The sequence below is a fragment of the Adiantum capillus-veneris genome, chromosome 1, assembly GCF_014529385.1.
Source record: "Adiantum capillus-veneris isolate H3 chromosome 1, ASM1452938v2, whole genome shotgun sequence".
NCBI classification, from domain to species: domain Eukaryota; kingdom Viridiplantae; phylum Streptophyta; class Polypodiopsida; order Polypodiales; family Pteridaceae; genus Adiantum; species Adiantum capillus-veneris.
Window position 1 is genome coordinate 137,163,040 of NC_140931.1, and position 27,517 is coordinate 137,190,556.

At 44.2% G+C, this 27,517-nt stretch overlaps 1 protein-coding gene across 4 annotated transcripts in view; it reads right to left on the reverse strand.

The window, feature by feature from the left end:
- Positions 1–27,517, reverse strand: part of LOC147465639 (ultraviolet-B receptor UVR8-like) — a 71,883-nt gene that overhangs the window by 38,366 nt on the left and 6,000 nt on the right. For 2 of the 4 annotated variants that reach the window (XM_086521089.1, XM_086521080.1), the window contains exon 3: positions 18,577–18,686. The exons of the other annotated variants lie outside the window; for them this stretch is intronic. In XM_086521089.1, coding sequence (XP_086377215.1) covers positions 18,577–18,686 — 110 coding nt within the window. The remainder of the gene's footprint in view (positions 1–18,576; positions 18,687–27,517) is intronic. 4 annotated transcript variants of the gene reach the window in all.

Genomic DNA, 27,517 nt, shown 5'->3' on the forward strand with positions numbered 1-27,517 from the left:
ATACGTAGAGCTTCACGCGCTTGCTCACGCTCCAAGGCTGCTTTTCTTTCTTCACGGTCGTGATCCAAGGCAGCACGTTGAGCCTCTTATTGTAGCATCATGTCCATCATCGTCTTGACCAAAGCCTCCATAGGATTTGGTGCAATCCGTGGTGTAGATGGGGATGGGGGAGGATTGGGGAACAATCCTTCTGGTGTAAAAACTTCTTCCCCAACTCCACTCTCATCACCTTCATGCAAAGTATCCATTCCGCTTCGGGTGATGACCATACACTGAGATCTGGGGTACTTGGATTCTTGATGGACTAGGGTTCTTGAGGTTTCTTGTAGATTGGCCGGCCGCGTGCACGGTCCGCTCTCAATGAGTGAAGAGAAACAAGGGGAGGCTGGACAAGCCCTTCTTTCTTGGGTTACCTGCCACTCTTCAAAAACACGATTAGGAATCGACACGCCCAAGTGGACTTGGGTTACGTGCGACCGCAACAAGCAAAAAAATTTATGTGGTTCTTTCCTTGAGTGATACAGAACACTGCCAAAAAGCTCTGAAACTAATGTAAGGTTCAACGGAAGTGAATATTGTTGTTGCTCAAGATGAGTGCTCCGAACTGAGCTCAAGGGTTCCTTTTACTTACGGAAGAGAGAGCCTTACCTTCCTTTTAGAGAGAGAGTGCAATGATCACAAACAAAAGTGAATGAAAGTGTTGAGACTGAGAGAGAGAGAGAGAGAGAGAGAGAGAGAGAGAGAATACGAAACAGAAGGTTCTCAAACCCTTCTCCAAGGGCCCTCCTCTCTATAGCGAGAGAGGTCTATGCTATAGATTGCACAAATTTGGTACAATGGTCTGGATGCGATGGATTGCCGACAATGATGACGACGATGAGGACGGGCTGAAAACTGAAAACACTAGGGCTGAAATGCTGAAATCTGGAACCTCTGATCTGCTGTTGAATACTGACACTATGTCGGCGAGGACGACGATGCGCTGAAAACACAGATGCTGAAACCTGAAAACAGTGGGCTGAAACTGAAAACGCTGGCTGATCCGACAGTACGGCAAGGATCTGCTGCTGGTAGGTGAGATCTAATCTGGCTGAATCTGGCGGTGGAAAATTGCAAATGCTAGGTGGATCTGCTGGAGAAAACGTTGGGGCTGATCTGCAACAAAAAACCATAGCAAGTCTTGCTGACTGAAACCGCTAGGGCTCTCTTCCGGTCTTGCTGAGAAGATGCACTGCAAGATCCTGGAACTCCTCCTACTCTTCTGCTCGAAATTGAGCGTCCCACCTCTCCTTGTATAGGAATCTCAAGCTGGGTCGAGCAAGCTCCCCTAAAGCCCCATGACCCTGGAAAATGGTGCCATAAAATAAATAAAATGTCAAATTACTTGTAAAATGTTCTAGCCCCAAACTGACCAGAATTGGACATGCTACTTGGACAATGCATATGCTAGGTGGTATTGGTTGTACAATCAGAGGATATGCAACTACTCTAAGTGCCTGGACATGCACAACCTGCGCACACCCTCACAAAGGTGCCAAAACACTTCCTAGGCTAACCTGAACCCTAGACCTGAGATAGCTTGTCCACATGCATATAGGGTTAGATGTGTGACATATTTAAAGACCCTTGGCCTTGAAAAGCAATTTACAAGAAAAGCTGCAAACTCAAAATCATCTGGCCCCAAAAGCACTAGCGCCAAAAACCTGCAAGCGCATTTTGCGGAAATCCGGCCACGTCATCATCTCAGCACGAATTACAAAACTCTGTATAATTGCCACATCATCATGTCGGACCAAATTCCGAGAATCCGTACAGCTGCCACGTCATCTTCTCCGTGCGTGTGTGTGTGGGCTTGCTGTATTTTGATGCCTTTATGTCACTTGGGCCCCATCGGATGGGTTCCCATAAGTTGGTGGGAACTTCTGCCACTTCTTCTTCTTCTACTGCTTCTGCTTCAAAGGGTTTAGGCCCCTAGGCCGGGACCCTGTAGGTTGGCTCTGTTCTTCAGTGGCTTGACACGTCAGCAATTTGTGACACGAAAAATCTTTGATACTTGTCTTGCAAGTGACCTTTATGGCTTATGCCCCGTAAGATAGAGCGATGCAAACGGGAACGCGCCCGATGAGCGATGGAGTAAGGGTGGGAGTGGCTGATATGTTCGGGGTCGGGACACGAAGATTTTTTGATATAGTTCCCTCTGAAACTTGGAAGCGCCATCTTACTCTATCTGCTCTTTGGTAGGACCACACGCCTGAAGCTTTGATATCACTGTAACGGGGATGGGCACCACATGCCAACAGAAAGACCAGATTGAACAACTTTAAGCACTTCAAATAACAATTGAACTGAAAGAGATACACGATCATGAGACGGGGAGTGGCGGAATTTCATCCAAAGAGAGCACTAGCCCCAAAGCACTCGCCTGAAGCTTTGATACCACTGTAACGGGGATGGGCACCACGTGCCAACGGAAAGAACAAATTGAACAACTTTAAGCACTTCAAATAACAACTAAACTGAAAGAGATGCACGATACATGAGACGGAGAGTGGCGAAGTTCCACCCAAAGAGAGCACTGGCCCCAAAGGTTAGCGCCCCTTTCAGTAATTCTTTATATTGCTTGAACTAAGTCAACGCCCATACTCCATCCTCTGCACCTCCATGTGGGAGCATGCCAGAGAATGAGCCCTTGGCTTATATTTTAAGGCCCTTGGCCTCTCAAAAGCAGTTTACATGAAAAGCTATAAACTCAAAAGCATATAGTCCAAACGCATTGAGCCCCAAAAGTTGTCAACGCGTTTCACGAAAATCTGTACTGCCACGTCAGCATGCCAATGAAATTTATGGGGCATCCGTACAGCTGCCACGTCATCATATTTTTACATTGGTCCTTTTGTGGGGTCTGATTCTAGTTCCTTGGGCCCCAATGGACGGGGTCCCATAAGTTGGTAGGACCTTCTGTTTAAAAATAGGCCACTCGGCAAGACTTGTAAGTTGGTGAAAACTTCTTCTTCTGCTGCTTCTAGGGTTTAGGCACCTCGGCCGAGATCTGCAGGTTGGCTCCGTTTTTTAGTGGCTTGACACATCAACAATTTGTGAAACAAACCAAGTAGGTACATGTGCACAGCATGCACGGAATCCACCTTGCAGAAGGTGAGTGCTTCTTTGAAAGTTGTTGTATATTTATCAAAAGGTCGAGTTCTAATCGAAAGACTCTACAATTTTGCGTAAGTGTTATGTCCCGCTTATTACAGGAGAGGGGATCTGGCTAAGACACGATCGGGATGGGTGTCCGGTGTCCGTGCGAACGTGGAGGTCAAGGCCTCATTTGTAGTTATCGACCCTCACTGGCAGGGTGCCAGTGGTTAGCCCATGAGGCTAGGAGTGCATGAGGTCATCTCGAGGAGGTGAGGCCGGGTGGTATGGGACGCTCGGTCTTACAAGTGCACGACTATGTCCTCAAACGCTAGCCCAGCATGGGGGTGTTGCCGGATGGTGGCTATGGTCGCGCGGTTTGTCCGACGCGTGTCTATAGGCGGTCCCTGTAGCCGAGAGATCCTCTCCGAGAGTCCGTTTCAAGGTATCAGAACCGGCTTGGCTGCACGACGGACCACCTGCATACCTAAGGATTGGTTCGAGTCGGATAACCTCAATTTCGCGCAGTTTTTAATGACTAATTACTGAAATTGTCTATTTTACTTCTCGTGAGCTTGTGTGTAGATGATACGTCACTGATTTTTACTTATTTTTTGACAAAAATCAGATTTTTACTTATATATTTATTTAATTTTACTAAAAATTGGGAGCTTTCTGATTAATTTTGCTGATTTTCGATGAAAATCAGAAAATTACTTATTAATTTGCTGATTTACAATTAAATTTCAGCACACAATACTTTTTGGTCTCTTTGTGTTCATGTGTGAAGCACAAAGAGAGAGAGAGAGAGAGAGAGAGAGAGAGAGAGAGAGAGAGAGAGTTATCTCTCTCAAAGCGTTGTGAATCTGCAAAAAGAGTCACTCTCTCAAAGCGTTGAGAATTTGCAAAGGAGAGAGAACACTCGCTTTGCTGGCCTCCAACGTGGAGGATTATTTGGCATAAGTTGGCTCCAACGTGGGCAAAAACATCATGTGCCTGGCAAGAGTCCACAAGCTAAAATTCTTCTCTCTACGCCTCCACGCGTCAATTGCAAGTTGACACTGCCTTCGCAAAAATCAACCTAAGTGATTTGCTTTTTTTAATGTGCTATGGTCTCTTGAAAAATCAATAAATTCCGAATCAAACTTATATGCCGTCTTTTAAATGGAAAGAATAGTGGAGGTTTTTCGCGGTGGAAGAATGTGGAATTATCTCGTTCTCTCTCTCGAGTTCTTTTGTGGCAGCGAGTCGGCACTGTAATTAACCGACTTCGAGGTCTCTTATATTGCGCTCAAGGCCCCTCTCACCGTCTCAATTGAACAGACGTATAGTACTAAAGGCTCTCTCTTTCTCTCCGTCTCCCTTTCTCTCTATGTAGAAGAACCCCGCTCTCTCTCTCTCTCTCTCTCTCTCTCTCTCTCTCTCTCTCTCTCTCTCTCTCTCTCTCTCTCTCTCTCTCTCTCTCTCTCTCTCTCTCTCTCTCTCTCTCTCTCTGTGTTCGCCTGCAAAAGAGGACGCCCAAGGGCTCTCTCTCTCTCTCTCTCTCTCTCTCTCTCTCTCTCTCTCTCTCTCTCTCTCTCTCTCTCTCTCTCTCTCTCTCTCTCTCTCTCTCTCTCTCTCTCTCTCTCTCTCTCTCTCTCTCTCTCTCTCTCTCTCTCTCTCTCTCTCTCTCTCTCTCTCTCTCTCTCTCTCTCTCTCTCTCTCTCTCTCTCTCTCTCTCTCTCTCTCTCTCTCTGTGTGTGTGTGTGTGTGTGTGTGTCACAAGACGGGCACCACGTGCCAATAGAAAAGAACAGACTGAACAAACTTTTAGTACTTCAATAACAACTGAACTGAAAGAGAGAGAGAGAGAGAGAGAGAGTACACGCGACACGGAGTGGCGGAATTCCACCCCAGAGAGTATTGGCCCCAAACCTTGGCGCCCCTTTCGGTATTTCTTTATATTGCATCAACACAGTACAAGCCGGTACTCCAGACTCTGCACCTTGTCTAGGAAGCATGCCAGAGAATGAGCCCTAACCTCATATTTAAAGGCCCTTGGCCTGAAAAGCAGTTACAGTAAAAAGCCTTTAAAACTCAAAAGCTTCTGGTCCAAAAGCAAAGCCAAAAAGTTGCCAACACAATTTATGGAAATCCGTAAAACCTGCCACGTCATCAACCAGCGCAAAACGCGAAAATCCGTACAGTCTGCCACGTCATCATGTCAGCGCAATTTTCAAAAATCTGCCACGTCATCAATTTTTGCGTGTGTGCGGGTCCTGCTTTATTTTAATCCCTTTATGTCGTTGGGGTCCCATCGGACGGGGTCCCCATAAGTTGGTAAGACTTCTTCTTCTGCTACTTGTTCTTCTTAAGGAGTTAGCTTCTCCTTTATGCTCTTTTGATCCAGGAGTTAGCTTCTCCTTTCGGCTGTTTTGATCAAAGAGTTAGCTTCTCCTTTCTACTCTTTTGATCAAGGAGTTAGCTTCTCCTTTCGTCCAGATCGGAACTCTTGATATTCCGGAGTAGTAAAATTAGCCATCACACCCAGACCGTATTGATCTTCCACAAGTGTCTTGATGCACTAAATTTACATACCCATAAAATCTCATCCAAGTAGGAATATTCAGTAGTTGGCACATCACAATGCAACACAACTGCTCACAAATGCATGTTACGAGACATAGAAACATAGAGCCACTGATGAACACTCCTCCCGCATAACCTAACAAGGTCCGGGCTCGGAGATATTCAACGACTCCCTCATCACTCCTCCCGCATAACCTAAAAAGGTCGGGGCCAAGAGATATAGAGGCTTTTTACAACCAACGCCCCCCAGACTGTCACCAGTGTGTGACTACTATCTATCCTTTTTGTTGATTTCTTTCTTATTATCTATTTACTTTCACTTTTTGGAAACACCCCTCGGGAAATCTAACTGCCCTGCATTGCATAGCTAGTGTGGAACTGTCCAAAGGGAGTCCAGGCCTAAGGGCAAGAGAGCACTAAGGTTGGACAAGGACTATGGTTAGCCAAGTGGGGTCATTGACTAGCCAAAGTGGAATCCTTTGCTACAGAGGCTACATTTCAGTTTTGGATGTGGCCGCAGTGTACAAAGAGGGTCGGATGACCTAGAAAGATACAATGGCAGCATCTCCTAAAATTTAGGGAACTGCTATTTTGGGACCTGAAAATGTGTTGGCGTCATTACCTCCGGAATGACAAAGGGAACATTTTCTTACTCTGCCGTGAAGTCAACTGGGCAACCGGTTGGGATATTTTTAGGCGGCAACCCCGAAACGGGAAAATGCTTATAAATGTGCCAAGTGGCACATTCTGGTGCAGTTTCTAATGCAAGAGAGAGTTGGCGCTGAATTTGAAGGGAAGAAGGGCTCATTTGCTGATTTTGTCACAGGTTAAGAGCTATGGAGTGCTTGCTTTCCCTCTTATGCACAGTGCGGTGCCAGGAGTGATGCCCTGCACGCTACGCACTGCCCTCTCTCTCCCCTTTGGCAGTATGTTATGCCCCTCTAGTGGGCTCTTCATTTGACCAATGTACAGTTGTGTGGGTTCATGCGCGATTGCCGAGGCAAGAGCCTCTTGCACAGGTACTGGATTAGCTAGCGGCTAATCCCCCCGCAGGTACAGGTGAATTCGGAGAGGTTTCACGCCAGAAATCTCGTCCGATTCAAAGGGCAAGTAGCCCTACAGGTGCGGGAGCTCGAGGACTTGCTAGGGATGCGACCGGCACGCGGAACGGAGCCCGAAACAGTGAATTACAGCCTGCTGTGTATTTTTGCAGGTTTAGGGTTTTGGCCCTAAACGGACCCTAATACCCCCAGGAGGTTCGGGGACGCAAGGGGACCGCTGTACAGGTGATCTGGCGCATTTTCAGGGCTGAAAACAGAGAATTCAGCGTGCTGCAGATTCTCGCCAGGTTTTGCAAAGTGCCCGTATGCGTCGGGAAAGTCGGTCAATGCGTGGGAATACTGACCGTGAAGGGTTCTAGTACAGTTATGCTGCCGAAATCGGGCTGGAACAGTGGAAATTCAGCCGAGTTTGTGCGGGGCAGCTTGTAGGAACCACAGCGTTTATTCCCTCTTTTGAATAATAAAGAAATACCGAAAGGGGCGCCTAAGTTAGGGGCCAATCTGGTGTCCGTCTACTCATACAGGTGCAATCTAGCAGCCTGTATCCCTCTCCCCTTTGTTGTGTCTTGAAAGTACAGGTAAAATAGACGACTAATAATGGGTGAAAGCTAAATCAAGGTTTAAAGTAAAGTCTACCGCCCTTTTTGGATTGAACAGGCCGGTTACATGGTTCCATCGACGGGACTAAATCACTTTTTCCCATAGAAGTGAGCCTTGGTCAGTTTTGGGCTTGAAGACACAGGGGATCATAGACCAGACACAGGGAATTGCAATTATGGCTGACAGACCAGATGATGTGACTGAAGAGGTTTCCTCTTCACAGGGTCAACAGACACATGAAGTGGGTGAGTCGTCAAGACCACCACAGACAGATGACGATATATTCAGGACCCAGTTGGTTACTGCTGTGGCTATGTTCACACAAGTAATGCAGAATCCGAGGTTTTTAGCCTTTCTGCAACCTCCTGTTCCGTCTCAGCAAGTTGGGTCACTGGATCATATTCAAAAGCCTGTTAAGGCTCGAGCACAGGTGATTCATACCGCACAGTCAATGGAAACACCTGTACACTTGACGGAGAACATGCAGTCTCCACAACGTATACCTAAGGTGCAAGAACAGGTGGCTGAGATGCCAGTTTTTCAAGCTGTACCAGTTCAACCCGCCACCTTTCAGCAGCCTATAGCTGGTTCTAATGGGCAGGGAAGCAACTTACAGGCTATGCAACAGGTCTTCCCACCACCTTCAGTACACCCTGGCTATTTTGGAGGTGGATCCGTATTCCAGAGCATGGCTGGTCATGCACCTGGAAATCAGTTTTACACGCCAGGAACAGTGTTTGGGGGTGCTCAAACGATGATGCCTAACCCCATGTACAGTGTCATGGGTATGCAACCAGGGTTTCAGAGCACACAGGGACAATTTGGGATGCCACAAGCAAATTTTGGTATGGCTGGAATTACAAATCAGCAGCCAAATATGGCATTTCCAGGTCAAGTTAATAGCGGCCAAGGAACACAGATGAACCCTAATAGTGTTCCCATGTTTCAGTCACTTCCATATGACAATTTAACGCCGCTGGAGAGGCCAACTCCATACAAAGAAGGTGGCAAAGGAGTGTCATTCACGACCTTTACAGGGTTTGATGACAGGAAGAAGGCTCTTTCATTCCTCCAGCAGTTTGACAAGGCCTATGCAGGGGGAAACTTTACAGAGGCTTCAAAGGTCCGCAAGGCAGCCACTTTCTTGACAGGGAATGCGGGACAATGGTGGACAACTTTATTGCTTCAAGGGCAAGCTCCGTCCACATGGATTTACTTCAAGCAGATTTTTGCAGCAGCATGGTTATCTGATGACTTTGAAGCAGATGTCATGACAGAATGGCATCAGCTTAATGCTGCCACTTGCAGAAATCTAGATGATTACAATCGGAAGTTTTGGAAAGCTCTACTTCCAGTAACTTCCTATAGGTTTGTGCCATTGACAGAACAGATTGAAAAATACTGTTGTGGCCTACCTAAAGGATTGAGAAAGTACTGCACGAAGACAAAAGTCACTACTTTGACGCAGCTCATCGAGGTAGCAAACACTGGCAATGGTTTGCTCAAGGGAGAAGATTGTGAATTTAACACTGGCGTCAAGGCAGGATCAGGCAAGAAAAATTCAGCCAAGAAGCACGTTCCCAATGAGGCTCCTAAAGGGACTCAGGAGTCAGCCAACGCAGGGAAAGACAAAGCTACGGCTGAATCAGAAAAAGGACCAGCAAAGAAATGGAAAAGACGTTTTCCTCGCAAGTCAGAAGAGCAAAAGAAGGTCCTGAGGACAGAGAACAAATGCTTTATATGTGAGCAGCCTGGCCACATTGCTTACAACTGTCCTACAAAGAAAAGGCCAGCTGATTCTGAAGACAAGGAAGACAAGAAAGGAAAGAAGCCCATGGCTGGTCTAGTGCCAGATATGGTGGGCGACAAGCCAAATTCAGATGCAAGTGAGCTTTGCAGAGCATGGGGAAAGGTTAGGGATCAAACAGTGCTTATCTTCTTTGATCCAGGTGCCAAAGCCAACTTTATTTCCCCAGAATTGGCTTCAAAGTTGGGAATCAGACCTGAAGAGATGGGGTATACAGCAGAGGCAGGTTTGGCATGTCCTGGCCATACAGAGGCTGTGACACCCATCATTGGAAAGTTGCGTCTACATATCCAGTCCTATGTAGATGCTGAAGAATTTTACATCATGCCACTGGATGGATGTGATGTGTTGTTAGGTATTCCTTGGTTATTTCGTGTACAGGGAATCATGGATGCCTACAACAAAAAGATCACTGTACAGAGCAGGGGAAAGACTCACATTCTGGATGTAAAGCTTAAAGGGGAGTCTATTCCTATTGTATCAGCTTCTGCTATTACTTCTGTAATGAAAAAGCATCTTTCTGCGTACTTGGTTTTTGCACGTGAAGTGTCAGATTGTGATGAATCAAATTTATCTGTGCTAGATAAAGAAAGGTCAATGTTTTTACAACAGTATAGTGACTGTTTTTCCGATTCATTACCGTCTCAATTACCGCCAGAGAGACCCGAGGACCATGCGATAGATTTGGTGCCAGGCTGTAGCCCACCAAATAAGCCTCCGTACAGGGTTAGTGCGGCTCAGCAGAAAGAGATAATGGGCCAAGTACAGGAGCTGTTAGAAAAGGGGCTGATTCAGCCCAGTTCATCTCCATTCTGTTCTCCAGTGTTGTTGGTGCAGAAAAAGGATGGCTCATGGCGTATGTGCATCGACTACCGTGCACTAAACAAGAATACCATCAAGAATAGGTTTCCTATACCTAGAATTGATGATATTATGGACAAATTAGAAGGAGCAGCTATGTTTAGCAGGATAGATCTAAAGAGTGGGTATCATCAGATCCGCATTAGATCAGAGGATGTGCACAAGACTGCTTTTAGAACAACGTTTGGCCTTTACGAATTTTTAGTGATGCCCTTTGGTCTCACAAATACTCCTGCTACGTTTAATAGGATGATGGACAGAATTTTCCGTCCACACCAGCAGTTTGTTGGTACGTTCTTTGATGACATGATAGTCTATTCAAAGAATGAAGAGGAGCATAGGCATCACTTGGCCATTGTGTTCAAAGAGCTACGCAGTCATAGGTTGCTCATCAATGCAAAGAAAAGTGAGTTTTTTCTGGAAGAGATTCACTTTCTGGGACACATTGTCTCAAAGGACGGTGTCAGAATGGATCCTGCAAAAGTCGAAGCGATCAAGTCATGGCCAAATTTGAAGACGGTGCATGATGTCCGAAGCTTTTTGAGACTATGCTCCTATTACAGAAGGTTTATCCGAAATTTCGCTGAGATTGCTTCACCTTTACATGCTCTTCAAAAGAAGGCAGTCACCTTTAGATGGACACAGAAAGAGATTTCAGCTTTTAATCTCTTAAAGGAAAAGATGACTTCAGATCCAGTCATTGTGTTGCCAGATCTTAGGAAGTCATTTGTGGTCCAGTGCGACGCCTGCGGTAGTAGCATTGGTGCTGTGCTAATGCAAGATGGCAGGGTAGTAGCCTATGAGAGCAGAATTTTGCAAGGGCCAGAGATGACCATGCAGGTCTATGAGAAAGAGTTACTGGCTGTGATTCATGCGCTCTTAAGTTGGAAACACTACCTGCTAGGTGCAGACTTTGTTGTCCAAACGGACCATCAGACCTTGCGATACTTCTTGACACAGACAAAGTTATCTGAGAAGCATATGCGATGGGCAAATATCTTGTCCATGTTCCATTTTCAGATTGTGCATGTGGAAGGCAAGAAGAACGTTGTGGCTGATGCCTTGTCAAGGAAGCCACAAATTTCAGCTGTGTCGATTCCTTATCATCATGAACTTGATGATATGAGAGAACAGTATGCAAATGATGAAGATTTTGCAAGGGTCTTCGAGCAACTAATGGATGGACAACGTCATGAACACTATCTTCTTAAAGACGGGTTCATGATGATGCATGGCAGATTGTGTGTCACATAGCCATTGCGACGCAAAGTTATGGAAGAGAGTCATGTCCCACAGAGGGGGGTATGTCACCAGTGTGTGACTACTATCTATCCTTTTTGTTGATTTCTTTCTTATTATCTATTTACTTTCACTTTTTGGAAACACCCCTCGGGAAATCTAACTGCCCTGCATTGCATAGCTAGTGTGGAACTGTCCAAAGGGAGTCCAGGCCTAAGGGCAAGAGAGCACTAAGGTTGGACAAGGACTATGGTTAGCCAAGTGGGGTCATTGACTAGCCAAAGTGGAATCCTTTGCTACAGAGGCTACATTTCAGTTTTGGATGTGGCCGCAGTGTACAAAGAGGGTCGGATGACCTAGAAAGATACAATGGCAGCATCTCCTAAAATTTAGGGAACTGCTATTTTGGGACCTGAAAATGTGTTGGCGTCATTACCTCCGGAATGACAAAGGGAACATTTTCTTACTCTGCCGTGAAGTCAACTGGGCAACCGGTTGGGATATTTTTAGGCGGCAACCCCGAAACGGGAAAATGCTTATAAATGTGCCAAGTGGCACATTCTGGTGCAGTTTCTAATGCAAGAGAGAGTTGGCGCTGAATTTGAAGGGAAGAAGGGCTCATTTGCTGATTTTGTCACAGGTTAAGAGCTATGGAGTGCTTGCTTTCCCTCTTATGCACAGTGCGGTGCCAGGAGTGATGCCCTGCACGCTACGCACTGCCCTCTCTCTCCCCTTTGGCAGTATGTTATGCCCCTCTAGTGGGCTCTTCATTTGACCAATGTACAGTTGTGTGGGTTCATGCGCGATTGCCGAGGCAAGAGCCTCTTGCACAGGTACTGGATTAGCTAGCGGCTAATCCCCCCGCAGGTACAGGTGAATTCGGAGAGGTTTCACGCCAGAAATCTCGTCCGATTCAAAGGGCAAGTAGCCCTACAGGTGCGGGAGCTCGAGGACTTGCTAGGGATGCGACCGGCACGCGGAACGGAGCCCGAAACAGTGAATTACAGCCTGCTGTGTATTTTTGCAGGTTTAGGGTTTTGGCCCTAAACGGACCCTAATACCCCCAGGAGGTTCGGGGACGCAAGGGGACCGCTGTACAGGTGATCTGGCGCATTTTCAGGGCTGAAAACAGAGAATTCAGCGTGCTGCAGATTCTCGCCAGGTTTTGCAAAGTGCCCGTATGCGTCGGGAAAGTCGGTCAATGCGTGGGAATACTGACCGTGAAGGGTTCTAGTACAGTTATGCTGCCGAAATCGGGCTGGAACAGTGGAAATTCAGCCGAGTTTGTGCGGGGCAGCTTGTAGGAACCACAGCGTTTATTCCCTCTTTTGAATAATAAAGAAATACCGAAAGGGGCGCCTAAGTTAGGGGCCAATCTAGTGTCCGTCTACTCATACAGGTGCAATCTAGCAGCCTGTATCCCTCTCCCCTTTGTTGTGTCTTGAAAGTACAGGTAAAATAGACGACTAATAATGGGTGAAAGCTAAATCAAGGTTTAAAGTAAAGTCTACCGCCCTTTTTGGATTGAACAGGCCGGTTACACAGACCGCACCCTGCGTCGTTTGGAGGTGTTGAGAGTAACCACTGCTCAGACTTCTTAATACTCCTCCCGCATAACCATCCAGGTCCGGGCCGGGAGTCACAACAACAATATTTTACAAGCATACAACCAAATGCTCCCCAAGCATTGGCCTGCGCCGTTTGGAATTTTTCAAACATACAACGAAACGCTCCCCAGGCATCAACCTGCGTCGTTCTGAGGTTCAAACAATACCAAAACAGTATTTCTCACTTCTCCACCCGGGAGTAAAATCACCAATCATTGAAACCACCATCAAACTAGAGTCAAACAATTAAAATCGGCACCAAAACAGGTTCAAAACAGATACCGTCCATTTCAAACAGATTCCAAACAGGATCATCAAACAAGTTCAAACAGAACTTAAACTTAAAAAGCAATCTCGGCATCAGTCGAGCTCGAAAAGTCGACTAACTTTCCATCCTAAAACCTACATCAAAAATTAGAGTTAGGTTCCTTCCATAAGGTCGTAGAGAACCACACCATGGTCCATCAGCTCTTGGACAGACAGTGTTCGTCTAGCGGCGATGGTAGTCCCAAGACATAGCAATCGCACCTAGCCTCCAAGGTTATCAATTCAAGAAGAAACATCTACAGAGAGATGTCAAGAAATTTCAAGATATAATCTGCTAGGGTTTCCATGGCAAGCATTTCAAGATACCCCACTTTGCCAGAAGTTACACTCCGAAGGAAGATGTCAAAAACTTTATAACTATCGGGCAAAAAATTTCTTGAAAGCTTGCCAAGTCCTTGGAAGTGTGCGGCTTGGTAGCTATAGACATCAACATCTGCATGGCACTGCTTCTGAGAAAAACAGTGACTCGAAACAAGTCTAGATCCTTCTCTTGTAAGTGATCTTTATGGCTTATGCCCTATAAGACATGAGCAGTGAAGACGGGAGCGCGCTCGATGCGCGATGAAGTAAGGGTAGGAGTGGCTAATAAGTCCAGGTTGGAGGGCAAAGATCCCTCAAATAAAATTCCAATAGCTCTGTCTGTTCTTTTGTAGGACCAGTATGCTTTCAGAAAAGCCCACGCTTGATGTTCTCATACCACTGTCACAAGACGGGCACCACGTGCCAATAGAAAAGAACAGACTGAACAAACTTTTCACACTTCAATAACAACTGAACTGAGAGAGAGAGAGAGAGAGAGAGAGAACACGCAACACGGAGTGGCGGAATTTCACCCCAGAGAGTATTGGCCCCAAACCTTGGCGCCCCTTTCGGTATTTCTTTATATTGCATCAACACAGTATAAGCTAGTACTCCAGACTCTGCACCTTCTCCAGGAAGCATGCCAGATAATGAGCCCTAACCTCATATTTAAAGGCCCTTGGCTTGAAAAGCAGTTACAGTAAAAAGCCTTCGAAACTCAAAAGCTTCTGGTCCAAAAGCAAAGCCAAAAAGCTGCCAGCACAATTTATGAAAATCCGTACAACCTGCAACGTCATCAGCCAATGCAAAACGCGCAAATCCGTACAACCTGCCACGTCATCATGTCAGCGTAATTTTCAGAAATCTGCCACGTCATCAATTTTTGTGTGTGTGCGGGTCCTGCTTTATTTTAATCCCTTTATGTCACTGGGGCCCCATCGGACGGGGTCCCCATAAGTTGGTAGGACTTCTTCTTTTTCTGCTACTTGTTCTTCTTAGGGTTTAGGCCCCTCAGCCGGCATATGTAAGTTGGCCCCATTCTTTAGGCTTTGACACGTCAGCAATTTGTGACTCTCTCTCTCTCTCTCTCTCTCTCTCTCTCTCTCTCTCTCTCTCTCTCACACACACACACAAGAAGAGGGAAGTGGTATAACCTTTCTATCACCCAAGTGTGGTAGATTGGTTATGCCATTTCCCACTTGAATAACAGGTCTTGAGTTCAACTCTCCTCGTCGGATAGATCTTTAAGGTCTCTTGGGATAGTTTCCTACTTCTTCTTCTTCTTCTTCCTCTCTCTCTCTCTCTCTCTCTCTATCTCTATCTCTATACATACATACATAAAATATATATATATATATATATATGTGCAGTCCTGCGATGAGCATGTGGGAGGTGGCGGAAGGGAAGGACACATAGGTGGGGTGGCTTGCAGGCACGAGAGACAAGGGCGCAGGAAGGGCTAGGCTACGCTGGGCACACAGGGCCATGGGTATGCCGGCGTGTGTTGGGGGAAGAAGGGTAAGTTGACGTGGACTAGGGCAGAGGAATCTACCGGGGTAATCACGAAAGATAGGGGATTTTGATTGATTATGCCTGTATGTAGAGTAAAGTGAGTTTATATGGCCAGGACTTTTTTGAATTAGGTATGAAACCTGACTTTATTAAAAGTCACTTACAAAGACTTGCATAAACTTACTGAAACTCTTTTTTTTTTAGCTCCCCGCTTCTCTCAAAGCTTCCACCACCTACCCACCTCCAACACTCACGCCGAGCTTCCCAAAGTTCGACTTTTCACGACCAAAAAGTGAAGCAAAGGCCCGTTTTTACGTGAAATTTCCAGTTCTTCGCCGGATTTTGCCATGGATTCCTCCAACTCAGATGCACAACATGAAGAAGCACCAAGTAACATTCAAATTCCATTCACGATACACACATAGATCACGGGTACTTTCCAAAGCCTCGTCCGACATATATCCGCTCTGGAAAACGCAAATGTTCAGACGAACATTCCCTTGTCTGAACATTCGCTTGTCCTCTCTCGAAGGGGCCGTACAAGGGTTTAATGCCCGTCTTGCTGCTCTCGAAAATACATCTCAGTCGACGACTGTGCATAGTTCCAGGAACAATACCCATCTCCAGCAATTGCAAGAGATTGTTGCTTTTAAGTGCTCACAAGGTGGTCTTGCTGCTGGGATTCCATACAAAACCACCAATTTCTCTGGGGAGCATGATGAACGGAGGATTCACACGATTCCTTTCTATTTGCGCATGCGCGACATGATAGAGAAGCCTACGACATGGGCTGACTTCTCTGTGAAATTCAAGAAGGATTTCGCAAAGATGGATTCTAAGGAAGATGAGTTAGATGCTCAACTTGACAAGACTAACATAGATACAAATTTGGTAGATTTAACGACAGTAAATCCAAATTAAATATTGTGCCAATCAGCTTCTCAAGTATTTAAAAGGTCGTTTTTAAGCGAAACACACCCGAGATCAACCACTAATTGAAGTTTACGAGAGATGGTGAAAACCCTAACCTCAAGTCCGCAATCAACGTCAAAGCTTATACGAAAACGGAAAAAAGCTTTTCACCAAAGAAGAATTCGAGAAAATAGTGGAGCACAAAGTCAGTAAGTTGAACAAGCGCCAAAAGCGTTCTTGCCAAGGAGAAAATTTTAAGCCTTTCTTGATTGTTTGGGTTGAAAATCCACTTTCACATAGCTTGCGGAGTATGGATCTCAACAGAAAAATGGTCCATACGTTCACTTTGATGACAACTCTAGTCCTAATTCCAGCTCCAATTCTAGTGAAGAAGACCAGAAGAGATCAAGAAAAACTATCAAAAAAGCAAATCTCGAAAACAATCAAGCTATTCAGAGGAGGAAATTCTATTACTTCTACCAGTTCAAATGGCAGATCCTCGCATAATTTTGACGACTTTGGGAAGTTAGAAAAATCACTTGATCCAAAAGACAAAGTAACACAATTTGGAACCTCAAAAGGGTAAGAAGGAATTTAAAAATGGTGGCCAGAACATCAAGTTTGATACTTTCTCAGGGCACAATGATACTCATTGAGCTTTATCCTTATTCATCACTTTACTGCTTGACAGTGCCTTTTCGGGAGGCATTGGGATACTTTGAAAAAGCTTCCAAGGTTCACAAAGCAACATCCCACCTCAAAGGGAATGCACAAGTGTGGTGGTCAATGCTTTTACTACACGAAAAGCACCCCGTAACTGGGTCTAAGTTCAAAAGATTATTTTCATCTATTTGGTTGACAGCCCAGTAAGAAGCTAGTGTCTCGATGCCATGGAACCACCTGACAATGAAAGAGGAAGATACTTTGTCTACTTATCGCTAGTGATTTTGAAATACTTTCCTACTTGTAGCTTCTTGGAAGATGTCTCTCAAGGAACATAGGGAGAGACACTATTGCGGTCTACCCAAAGCAAGGTGGAAAGATACGCAGTAATCCGTACGTAGTACTGAATGGTATTAGGTATGTAAAATTTGTACGTTTCTAAAAAAATCCTACAATCTACAATATTTTAGAAAATTTGTGGTAGGTTCATAAGTATCATTGTACAAATGTTAAAAACCGAATCCAAGATTGCCATAAATATAAAGTTTGAGTCTTTTGTAAGATTATACGAAATTGTAGACCACTTGAGACATCCAAGATTAAAGAATTGGAATTAAACAACCACTACGAGGTTCAACTGACCCTAAACTATTACATATAGCAACAAAAAACTCCAAAACCTTCAGATTACACAATGGATGTCATACAAGACTCCATATCATTATTTTGAAACTATGGAAAACATCAACACTAGAATCCATATGACACGAGACATAAATCTTAGTCTCATAAAAATACCAAATTCCATAAAAACATGATACATCCAATGATCACAAATAACAATCATACAAGATCACAAATTACAAAACGATCCTTGATGTGAAGTTATTACTCAAGAGTCAAATGAGCCAGATGTCTTATGTCTATTCTATACATACAAGTTTATTAGATCTGCACTATAAATTGGTCATTTACTAAGCTTCCAAGAGTAATTAGTGATCAAATATGTGCAATGATATGGTAATATATTCTTTCAACGTACATTTGTGCGCACATACGTAAGGATCCACGTACCGTATGTTCTGTATGTCAATGATCCATACATTGTACATATCCTACCTTGACCCAAAGAAATTCAACACTATTGCTTAAAACAGAAGTCTCCTAGCATTCAACACCTTATGGATCATGCTTTGGACAGTTAATGTTCTCATGTTCCTTGACTTGCACTACGGACAAGCTAGTGTCCAAATCTTGTACATGAGAATTTTTGATGCATCACATGGTGGGTAACGTGAGCATCAAGTAGGGAATATTTCAGAGTCTCAGTAAGTTTAAAACTGAGTTAGAGTTACCTATGCCAAAGTCAACCGCGGCGGAGAAGACACGTACACGCAAGAACTATGTGTGCGTGTGTGTGTGTACGCGAGAGAGAGAGAGAGAGAGAGAGAGAGAGTTTGAGAGTTTCTTATATACATAGGCTAAAATAGCACATGAGACTTCATAGACCACAACATCCATTTCAAGTAGACATATCTATTTAGTCATTCACACTAAAAGATACATCTGTCTAATGTGCACGCCAGATCTTAGTTTCTCAAGGGTCTTGCTAGAGAAAAGGGAAAAGTGTGTGTGTGTGTGTGTGTGTGTGTGTGTGTGTGTGTGTGAGAGAGAGAGAGAGAGAGAGAGAGAGAGAGAGAGAGAGAGAGTTGCATCATTGCCAATTGTCCGAATGGCGCGCGGGGAAGCCTTAAAGCAACTCAGAAATACGCCACCACGCCATACAACCACATCAGTTGCATCATTGCCAATTGTCTAAATGGCACGTGGAGAAGTCTTAAAGAAACTCAAAGATGCGCCACCGCACCATACAACCACATCCTGAAAGTTACTTATATAGGCTAGAGTAGCACATGAGACTTCATCAAAAATTCAAGAACCATCCATTTCAATTATCTATTTAGTCATTCACACTAAAAGATACGTCTTTCTTTTGTGCAGGCCAGATCTTAGTTTCTCTGGGTCCTGCTAGAGAAAAGGAAAAAGTGACAGCACGTCCTTCCTTTAGCAAAGCCACATAGAGAGCACCCTTACCTGCATCCACAGTAAGAAAACAATCAGTGGATTATTTTGCAAACAGCATTACAAATAATTGGGGTGACTCTAGTTGTCATCCATGTCACCCTAACCTATACTAAAAGAGGAGAATGTTGTAAAAGGTGGAAGAATCTAACAAGGAAAAGTCTATTAATTCTCTGAGACAGGTTAATCTCGCCAGGTTTCCTTGATACATTCATCCCAGCTAAACCATGCATCTAACATGGTACCCTTGTACTAATAGTTAACATGCATGCCCATTTCCTGAGTTTAGTCACTACTCCATACCTTAAAGAAAAAGTTAAGCATAAACTAATTGTTCTGGTACCTCAAATGGTCTAGTCGCTTTGTTCAACGCCATGGCAAAGTGGTTTGAAACTTCAAACTTCCAAGTTCAGTACTGGTATACTCGCTCAGAAGAGGAGGAGGAGGTGTAAAGCTAATGATTTACTCTTACTTGATATCTTAATCAGCAAGGCTCTAACATAAAGGAAGCCCTTGCTATGCTCACATATTAAGCAATTGTTGTTAAGAAATACTGAAATGGAAACTAAAAGAGCTCAAAATAATGAGCTCACTTTTAAGTCTTGCTTCTCTTGCTCAGAGTATCTTACTCTGTTCTGCATCAAAGGTGCCCTAGATCAAGCCTGCACACCATGCTACTAGGGTGGACTGCTTTTAAAGCCTCACAAATTTCGAGGCGCTTATCATCGATTTCAACTATAGTAAAGATGTTATAACTACGCCATCGGGCCTATCTTAACTACCTAGGATTCTATGCAAAAGGATTCTACCTTCAAGTCGGCCCATGGTATAGGCCCTTGGGTTTATTACATCCCAAGTCCCCAAGTCAAAAGACATTAAGGCCTAGTTCATTCCATGTTTAGGGTATAGCCTTAGCCTAACCTAGTTAAGTTTCCTTTGTGATCTAGTTAGGCTATGAGTTAATTAGATCTCATCCAGATAGTTTCAACCAAGTAGTGGTAGTTAGCATACTAACTTAATCAAATATTCAAGTTAGCTTAACTAGCAAAACTAACTTAACTAACAATTAGTTCTAAGTTCAATTTTAGGGCCATGTGCCCATAGTGTATTTCTTCAAGAAAAACCAAATTCAAGCATTTATAAGCATGGAGTGTCTTAGTGAACGTGTAGAGAGAGATAGTGAGAGAGAGAGAGAGAAGTATAGTTGCATAATTGCCAATTGTCCGAATGGCGCGTGGGGAAGTCTTAAAGAAACTTAGAAATACGCCATCGCGCCATATAGCCATATCCTGAAAATTTATGGAAATTATGAGAGAGAGAGAGAAGAATAGTTGCATCATTGCCAATTGTCCGAATGGCGCGCAGGGAAGTCTCAAAGACACTCAAAAATACGCCACCGTGCCATATAGCCACATCCTGAAAGTTATGAGAGAGAGAGAGAGAGAGAGAGAGAGAGAGAGAGAGAGAGATGGAGAGGATAGAAGTTATGAAAGTTTCCCTTGTGAAGGTGTCACAAACGGGAGCGCGTAGCACTATAAAACATATTCGGATAAATAGAATTTCACTTAATACTCAAGCCAGATGATATACAGAGGAATAGATACATAGAGAGAGAGAGAGAAGATAGACACAGTACTGGGACCAGAAGATGGGTTGTCCCCCCCCCACGTCCCATGTAATAGTATCTTTATTACTGAGGAGAAGTCTATACAAGCACTTGAACCGAACGTATTACCACGTTCGTGCTAGAATAAGACTTGATGGTTCCCGGAAGCCTCGGCTTCCTATTCCTAGGGCAAAACCATATTCCAAGGAACTTCCATTCCTTGTTTCAAATCCTTGAGAACCAAGGTTCTCGCCTCTGGATCTCACCTTCCACACTCAAGGCATGACATCCCTGCAACTCTTTTCCGACTATGTTGCCAAAGTCCTCTTCCCCCAATAGAACTTTGCTTTCCCGAACACGAAGTCCTTCCTTGGGAATCTCAATTTCCGAATCCCAACTCGAGGGTCTACCACTCTGAAATCGGTGGATCTACGTCCCAAACTCGGGTACGAAACCCTTGGGCTGATCTGGCTCTAGTTCCTCAGAGCACTTTTCTCCTGCAGAGGCTCAAGCCTCCCTCTGCTCCTACTCCCTCACTAAGAGGAAGTACACCTGCAAACAAATACTTAGCGATTATAACATGAAAATCATTACTTTCAAAGTCTCGACGTTCAAAACGCAACTCGATTCTCGAAACACAATTCCCCGGAAGAGATCTCTACAAAGAAAATCCTCTCTTCCAATCCTACACACAAAAGAGGTGTGTTCTTGGGTTGCTTCTCATAAATCAGCCCGATCTACGACGTTTCTTGGCTGAAAACAGAGAAAAACAGTAGCTTGTCGCGATGAAAACACGCTCCGTAGGCACTTCTTTGCGAGGGAACTCGCACACTTGGTCCTGGCGACATCTGGTACACTTGGGGCAGCCATGGGCATCACCGGCAACATCTTCTTTGCGGCTGAAATCTGCACCAGCATCTTCTCCTTGCGAAAACTGGTCTTCCCTCTGGGAGAGGGCGTGTGATGCTTTTATAGCTCCCTGGCCACGGCAAAAATAGCTGAGCGCTGGATGCCCGCGTAGAGATCGCGGCATGGGGTTTTTTTTTTTTTTTTTGGTCTTCTGCCAGAAAGAGAGAAATCGCTGGTTGGTTTATGCTCCTTTATTTTCCAGGTGGCTGCCCACTTATTAAGTGGGCGGCTGGCATATTCTAAAAATGGTATGAATCTGCCCAAAAACTCAATAAAACCTTGTAAGTTAAGAACAATGCTTACACAACACTTACCAGGCGTCCCTGGATGCAACCACATGCATGAATGCAATGCAGACATAGAATTCCTCACGGGAAAGCATCTGCTTTCCCAAAAAGCAACCTGCTTTCTCAGAAAGCAACTGTATTTCCTCAAAATTTCCTTTGAACCCATCTTCATTCAAGTGCTTGCTTTTCCTTGTGCTGTAACATACTTGGACACTCTACGTCAAGATTCTACCACAACACAACAGAGATTCACTTCAAAATAGTCACAGTTTACGATTGATTCGACGCAGCCCGACGGAGTTCCGTGCCTAGAGATATTGGCCCAAGACTGGCGCCCCTTTCGGTATTTCTTTTTGTATTAATCTGCAACTCAAAAGTACCAAGGAGTGGGAGGGGTCTCACTCTCATACGGTCTCACTCTCATACTCTGCGTTTAGATGCTCTGAAGAGTGGGAGCCCTGCCCATTTATTTATAAGTTTACAAGGGATGCTAAAAGCAGAGCCCCCAAAAGCTTCCATCTTTTTAAAAATAAAGTAATTGTCTCATAAGCTTCATAAAAAATAAAGCAAAGCTTCAAAAAGCTTCTCCCAAACATTGCGTAGGATTTTTCCTGCTTTTCCTCCCGCAAATCAGCCACGTCAACATTCCCTACAGCCCGCCGCTTTTTTCCGACGCGATTTGCGGAACTGTCGTAGGGTCCTACCACGTCAGCAATACAGCGTGAAATCCGCGAGACTGCCACGTCAGCAGTTTACGGGAGTGTGTGTGTATGTGTGTGTGTGTGTGTGTGTGTGTGTGTGTGTGTGTGTGTGTGTGTGTGTGTGTGTGAAGGTTTGTGCCACGTCACCTAGTTTGTGACATACCCCCCTCTTGAAAGTATTGTAATCGCCCTTGATTACGCCTGCAAAACAGACAGAGACCATAAATTGTTTTAGCAGATACTGACTGTTAGTACCGACGCACTAGAAACACACATCTAGCACATGTACCAATCAACAGTCACATCACACGATATCACACAACATTACACGACATCAGATGAAAAATCACATTCAAGATTCATTCGGATCTCAGACCAGGATTAATCACCAACGTATTTAGCAATCGCATCTAGATCCACTGAGGACCTCATAGATGCCCAATTAACTACTCCTTATTGCAATCACGTCTATCAAGATCTTCGAGACCGAAATGCTGCTGTCATTTCGTCTATCAGTTCCTGCACTTAGACAAGTCAAAACAAATCAGTATCATATTATCGGGAATTCCAGTTCATAAAGTCATACAGCAGAATACTGTCAACCGCAGTATCCCTGAAACTCAAAAGAGACATCAGTAACTTTAGTATCAAAAATCGGGGCAATTTCTTGACAAAGGAGTGGAGTAACTCCCCTCTTGTGCATACCCACTGCACCAAATTCGGCCCAGTTGAGTTCGGGGTTCAATTTAGAATAGACTATGCTAAACCAAATACTTCAAGGTAAAGGTTCACAATCTGAGGAGTATCTGACAGGTCCTCCTGCTCCATCCACTTTGCATCCAATGCGGGATAGTTCTTGAATTTAACCAAGAACCGCCTTATCATTTTACCTTTTACCTTTCTATCTTTATGTGCCAAAATCTGTTCTGGAACGAGTATCTCCTCGTTTTCCTCCACTTCCGGTTGCTCATTTGGCTCCCCATCATCGGGCACATCGCCTTTAAAAGGCTTCAGGAGACTCACATGAAAAGCATTGTGAATCCTCCAAGTATCAGGCAGCTTCACTCGAAAGGAGACATCATTTATCTTTTTGGAAATCTGAAAAGGTCCATAGTATCTCATGCTAAGCTTTGGAAAAAGCTGCTCCTTTCCCTTTTTCTTTATCAGGCGTGCCTTCTCAAAACGTAAGAGCACCCAATCGTTCTCCTTTAATTTCAAGTCGCGATGATGTTGATCTGCTGTCTTTTTGTGTGTTTCTTGAGATTTCTGCAAAGCCTCCCGTGACCTTGGCAAAAGACGTGTCTAAGTCCCGTGTGTACTCGTCGGCTTCAAAAATCTTTTTTTTCGTGCTTAGGAAGGGTGGAACCTTCGTAACACCTTCAATAATCTCAAATGGCGCCTTCCCCGTCAAAGAGTGAATCGTGTTATTGTAGGTAAATTCCACCAAAGGCAAATACTTTTCTGGAATTGAGTCTTCTGATCCGAGATGTAAGACTTCAATAAATCCAGTACGACTGAATTTGCAATTTCCGATTGCCCATCTGTCTGCGGGTGGAAAGATGATGAGATCTGCAACCGCGTGCCAATGTTCTCCCAAATAGCCTTCCAAAACAAACTCGTAAATCTGGGGTCTCTGTCGAAGACAATCGTCTCAGGCATGCCATGTAATCTGAAGATCTCGGCCACAAACAGTCTCGCTAAGTGATCCGGCTTGACTCTTTTCTTCACTAAAATGAAATGAGCTTGCTTGCTAAATCTGTCAATAACAGTCCACATACCATCGTGACCACTCTGTGTTCTCGAGAGATCAAAAATGAAATGCATTGCAACACTTTCCCAGGGGCGGGTGGGTATGGATAAAGGTTGTAACAATCCCTGTGCTTTATGCCTGTCAAACTTGACCTGTGGCATACCAAGCAACTGCGTACAAAATCGTCCACATCTTTCTTGAATCTCGGCCAAAAGAAGTATCTCTCCACACCTTTCAAGGTGGTAGCAATGCCGTGGTGACCCGTAAAAGATGGACAGTGGCATTCTGATAGAACCTTTTCTCTTAACGGTTGTGTAACGCACAACATGGTTTTCTTCATCAAGTAGCCATCCCGAATAGAATATCCCACTACTACCTCCCCGTTCCGTATTCAAGTGAAAATATCTGCAAAATCTGTATCTGTGGCATACTGAACAACCATATCCTCGAAGCTCCTGTTATGTATCGCGGAAATATACAGAAACAACGACTTCCGAGACAAAGCATCTGCCACCAAATTCTTTTGTCCCTGCACATGGACAATCTAGAAGTGGAACTGTGACAAACTTGGACACTCCAAGTCAAGATTCTACCGCAACACAGCAGAGATTCACTTCAAAACAGTTCACAGTTTACAATTGATTCGACACAGCCCGGCGGAGTTCCGTGCCTAGAGATATTGGCCCCAAAGACTGGCGCCCCTTTCAGTATTTCTTTTTGTATTAATCTGCAACAGACTCTGCGTCCAGATGCTCTGAAGAGTGGGAGCATTGCCCACTTGTTTATAAGTTTACAAGGGATGCTAAAAGCAAAGCCCCCAAAAGCTGCCATCTTATTAAACATAAAGCAATTGTCTCATAAGCTTCATAAAAAATAAAGGAAAGCTTCAAAAAGCTTCTCCCAAACATTGCGTAGCATTTTCTCTGGTTTTCCTCACGCAAATCAGCCACGTCAGCATTCCGTACAATCTACCACTTTTTTCAGGCGTGATTTGTGGAACTGCCATACGGTCCTGCCACATCAACAATATAGCGTGAAATCCGGGAGACTGCCACGTCAGCAGTTTACGTGTGTGTGTGTGTGTGTGTGTGTGTGTGTGCCGAGGTCTGTGCCACATCACCTAGTTTGTGACATGTGCACGATTCTAACATAGTTCGGGATTTCCTCCCAACTATAAATATTCCCTTTTTCGATGCACCCGTCACCCACCTTGTGACGCATCAGGAATACCCATCACCTAGTCTTTTCCTACCGAACTTACGGTACGATCTCCTTCGCGATGCTCTATGTCACCCATCCCATGACGCATCAGAGATGTCCATTCCCGAATGGTCAAATACTTCTTCTCGATGCTCCTTGTCACCCTTCCGATGTGACGCATCAGAAGTACCCGTTCCTTCAGATATTCCCTTTTACAGTGCTCCGGTCATTACTCTGAATGACGCACTAGGAACATTCTGTGCTTGGATGTCTCTAGTGAGAAAAACCCTCTCACTCAAAATCCGAATAATTCATTTACAATTATTTTCCTTGGTAATCCAAGCGAGAAAACCCTCTCACTTATAAATCCAATAACTCATTTAGAATTTAAATAAACTATTTGTCTCTCAATCCCTCTCACTTATAAACAGTTGTCCTCAATTGTAGAGATCCAATTGAACTGACGGGAAGAAACCGAAACGATTCCAAATCTTGCTCAATGGTGAGTTGAGCTAGTCCTTTCTCAAAAGAGAACTTAAAAATTAAATTAAACATTCAATAATTCAATACTTACCTTACTGGTTCATGTCGTTCCTCTAGTACCTCAAGGATATCCTTCACCAATCATCAAACTTACGAGCCATGTAAGAACTCGTCATTCGCGGCTTTCAAACAAATCGGAAGTTTCCTCATCCGAGAATCTGTTAACTCAATTCCACCTTCTCAATCCCAAGAAGAATAATCCTCCTAGAAATCAATCTAGGTATCTGTCCTTACGCGTAATCCTGCGCTATTAGTCCGGAGGGTATTAAACCTCTTGTGTCCTCCCACATTGGGAATATCCAAATCATAGAGCATTAATCTCGATGTCTTTCTTTCACAAACAGAGCCTGCAATCACATTAAAGAAGGTTTCCAAATCGTCGCTCAACGTAGGCAGATGGTTCCGATCCGAAGATTCCTTGTGCATGGAGGCACTTCTTTCCAATCTTTTCCTCATGCGAGTTATTACTACCAACATTGTTTTCCCGACACCCATTAGCGTCTCTTCCTTCCAAAATCATAAAAAATGATTCACCTTCCAAGCATCAATGACAACTTGCAAAATCTTAGGCAGATAGGATTTTAGCCATACCATCCTATGAACATAAGTTCAAACTCGGCCCACTTAAGGGCGAACCTGCTTTAGATCTCAAGGATGTTCTCCCGTATGTGGTTAAGGTAATTCTTACCATTTTGAAACGGTTGGTGAATTATACTTTTACGAGCATAATAGTTCAAATTTATTCCAACAGCGTGTAAATGCTACTGACCTGCTCGGGAGAAACATATACTGCAACCAAAAGTTGCTACTGTAATGGTAAAAGCACATAGCGTACTCAATGATCAACGACCATCAGGAAAACCTCTTCTCCGTAAAGAGACTCAAATTCCTTCTACCGAACACGTTACACATCTCAAATAGATATTCTCGTGTCAAATATCCTTGCGTGCAAAAAGGCACTCAAGAGAGTATAACAAACTCCCTTCCAGTTCCTTGGCATAGATCTGCATCTTCGTGTGTTATCCATGTATCCAAAGGTGTACATAATTCTTAAGCTTGGAGTTTCGGTGAACCTCGGAAATTACCTTCCCTTCATAAGATCCTTAGAGCCAAGACGCTCAACCTGACGATCTTTATCTTAGAGTAAAACCCACTCATCAATAAACTAGGATTTCAATCCTTGGATTCCTCGAGCACAGGCTGTAGCCGTTGCTTGTTCCTTCCCTCATAAAGAGAGTGTTCATTCACTAGTACAAAAAGCACTACCATAGCTTCCATTAATTGGTTTAGGCTTCAAACTTAGCGAAAGCTTTTACTCTGCTTGAAATCTCAGAATGGTTCCTTCCTTTCTGCCGTCCTACTCGCAATAGCAGGTAATTTGTTGGAGGACTACTGAATACCATATCAATTATTGACCTTTTGGATAGTTAGCAAACCAGTTCATCTCATAGAACAATGTTCCAACTTTATCTACTCTCATAAATACTCGAGAGTGATTGTCCTGATTAGACACATGCATATCTCGTGCATAAAAGCAACATACAGTTTTCGAATCCCTCAAAGATTTAACCTTGATCAAAGACCTACCCTCTCACTTAAAGTTTGAGAGTCTTCTGTTCAAAATCTCAAGAATCAGTTTGAATTCCCTTACTCCAAACTTTATTCAAATGGCCACATATCCGTCGAGGAGGGATAACAAAAATTTGATGTTTCTATGTTCAATGATTCTCGTCCCCCTGCGGGGATTAAATTCTATGTACACTGAGGTGTACACTTTCAGCTTTTATTGCTGACTCCCCCATCTGCCGCAAAGTATCTTGCAGATGCGTCTACAAAATCCGGGCAAA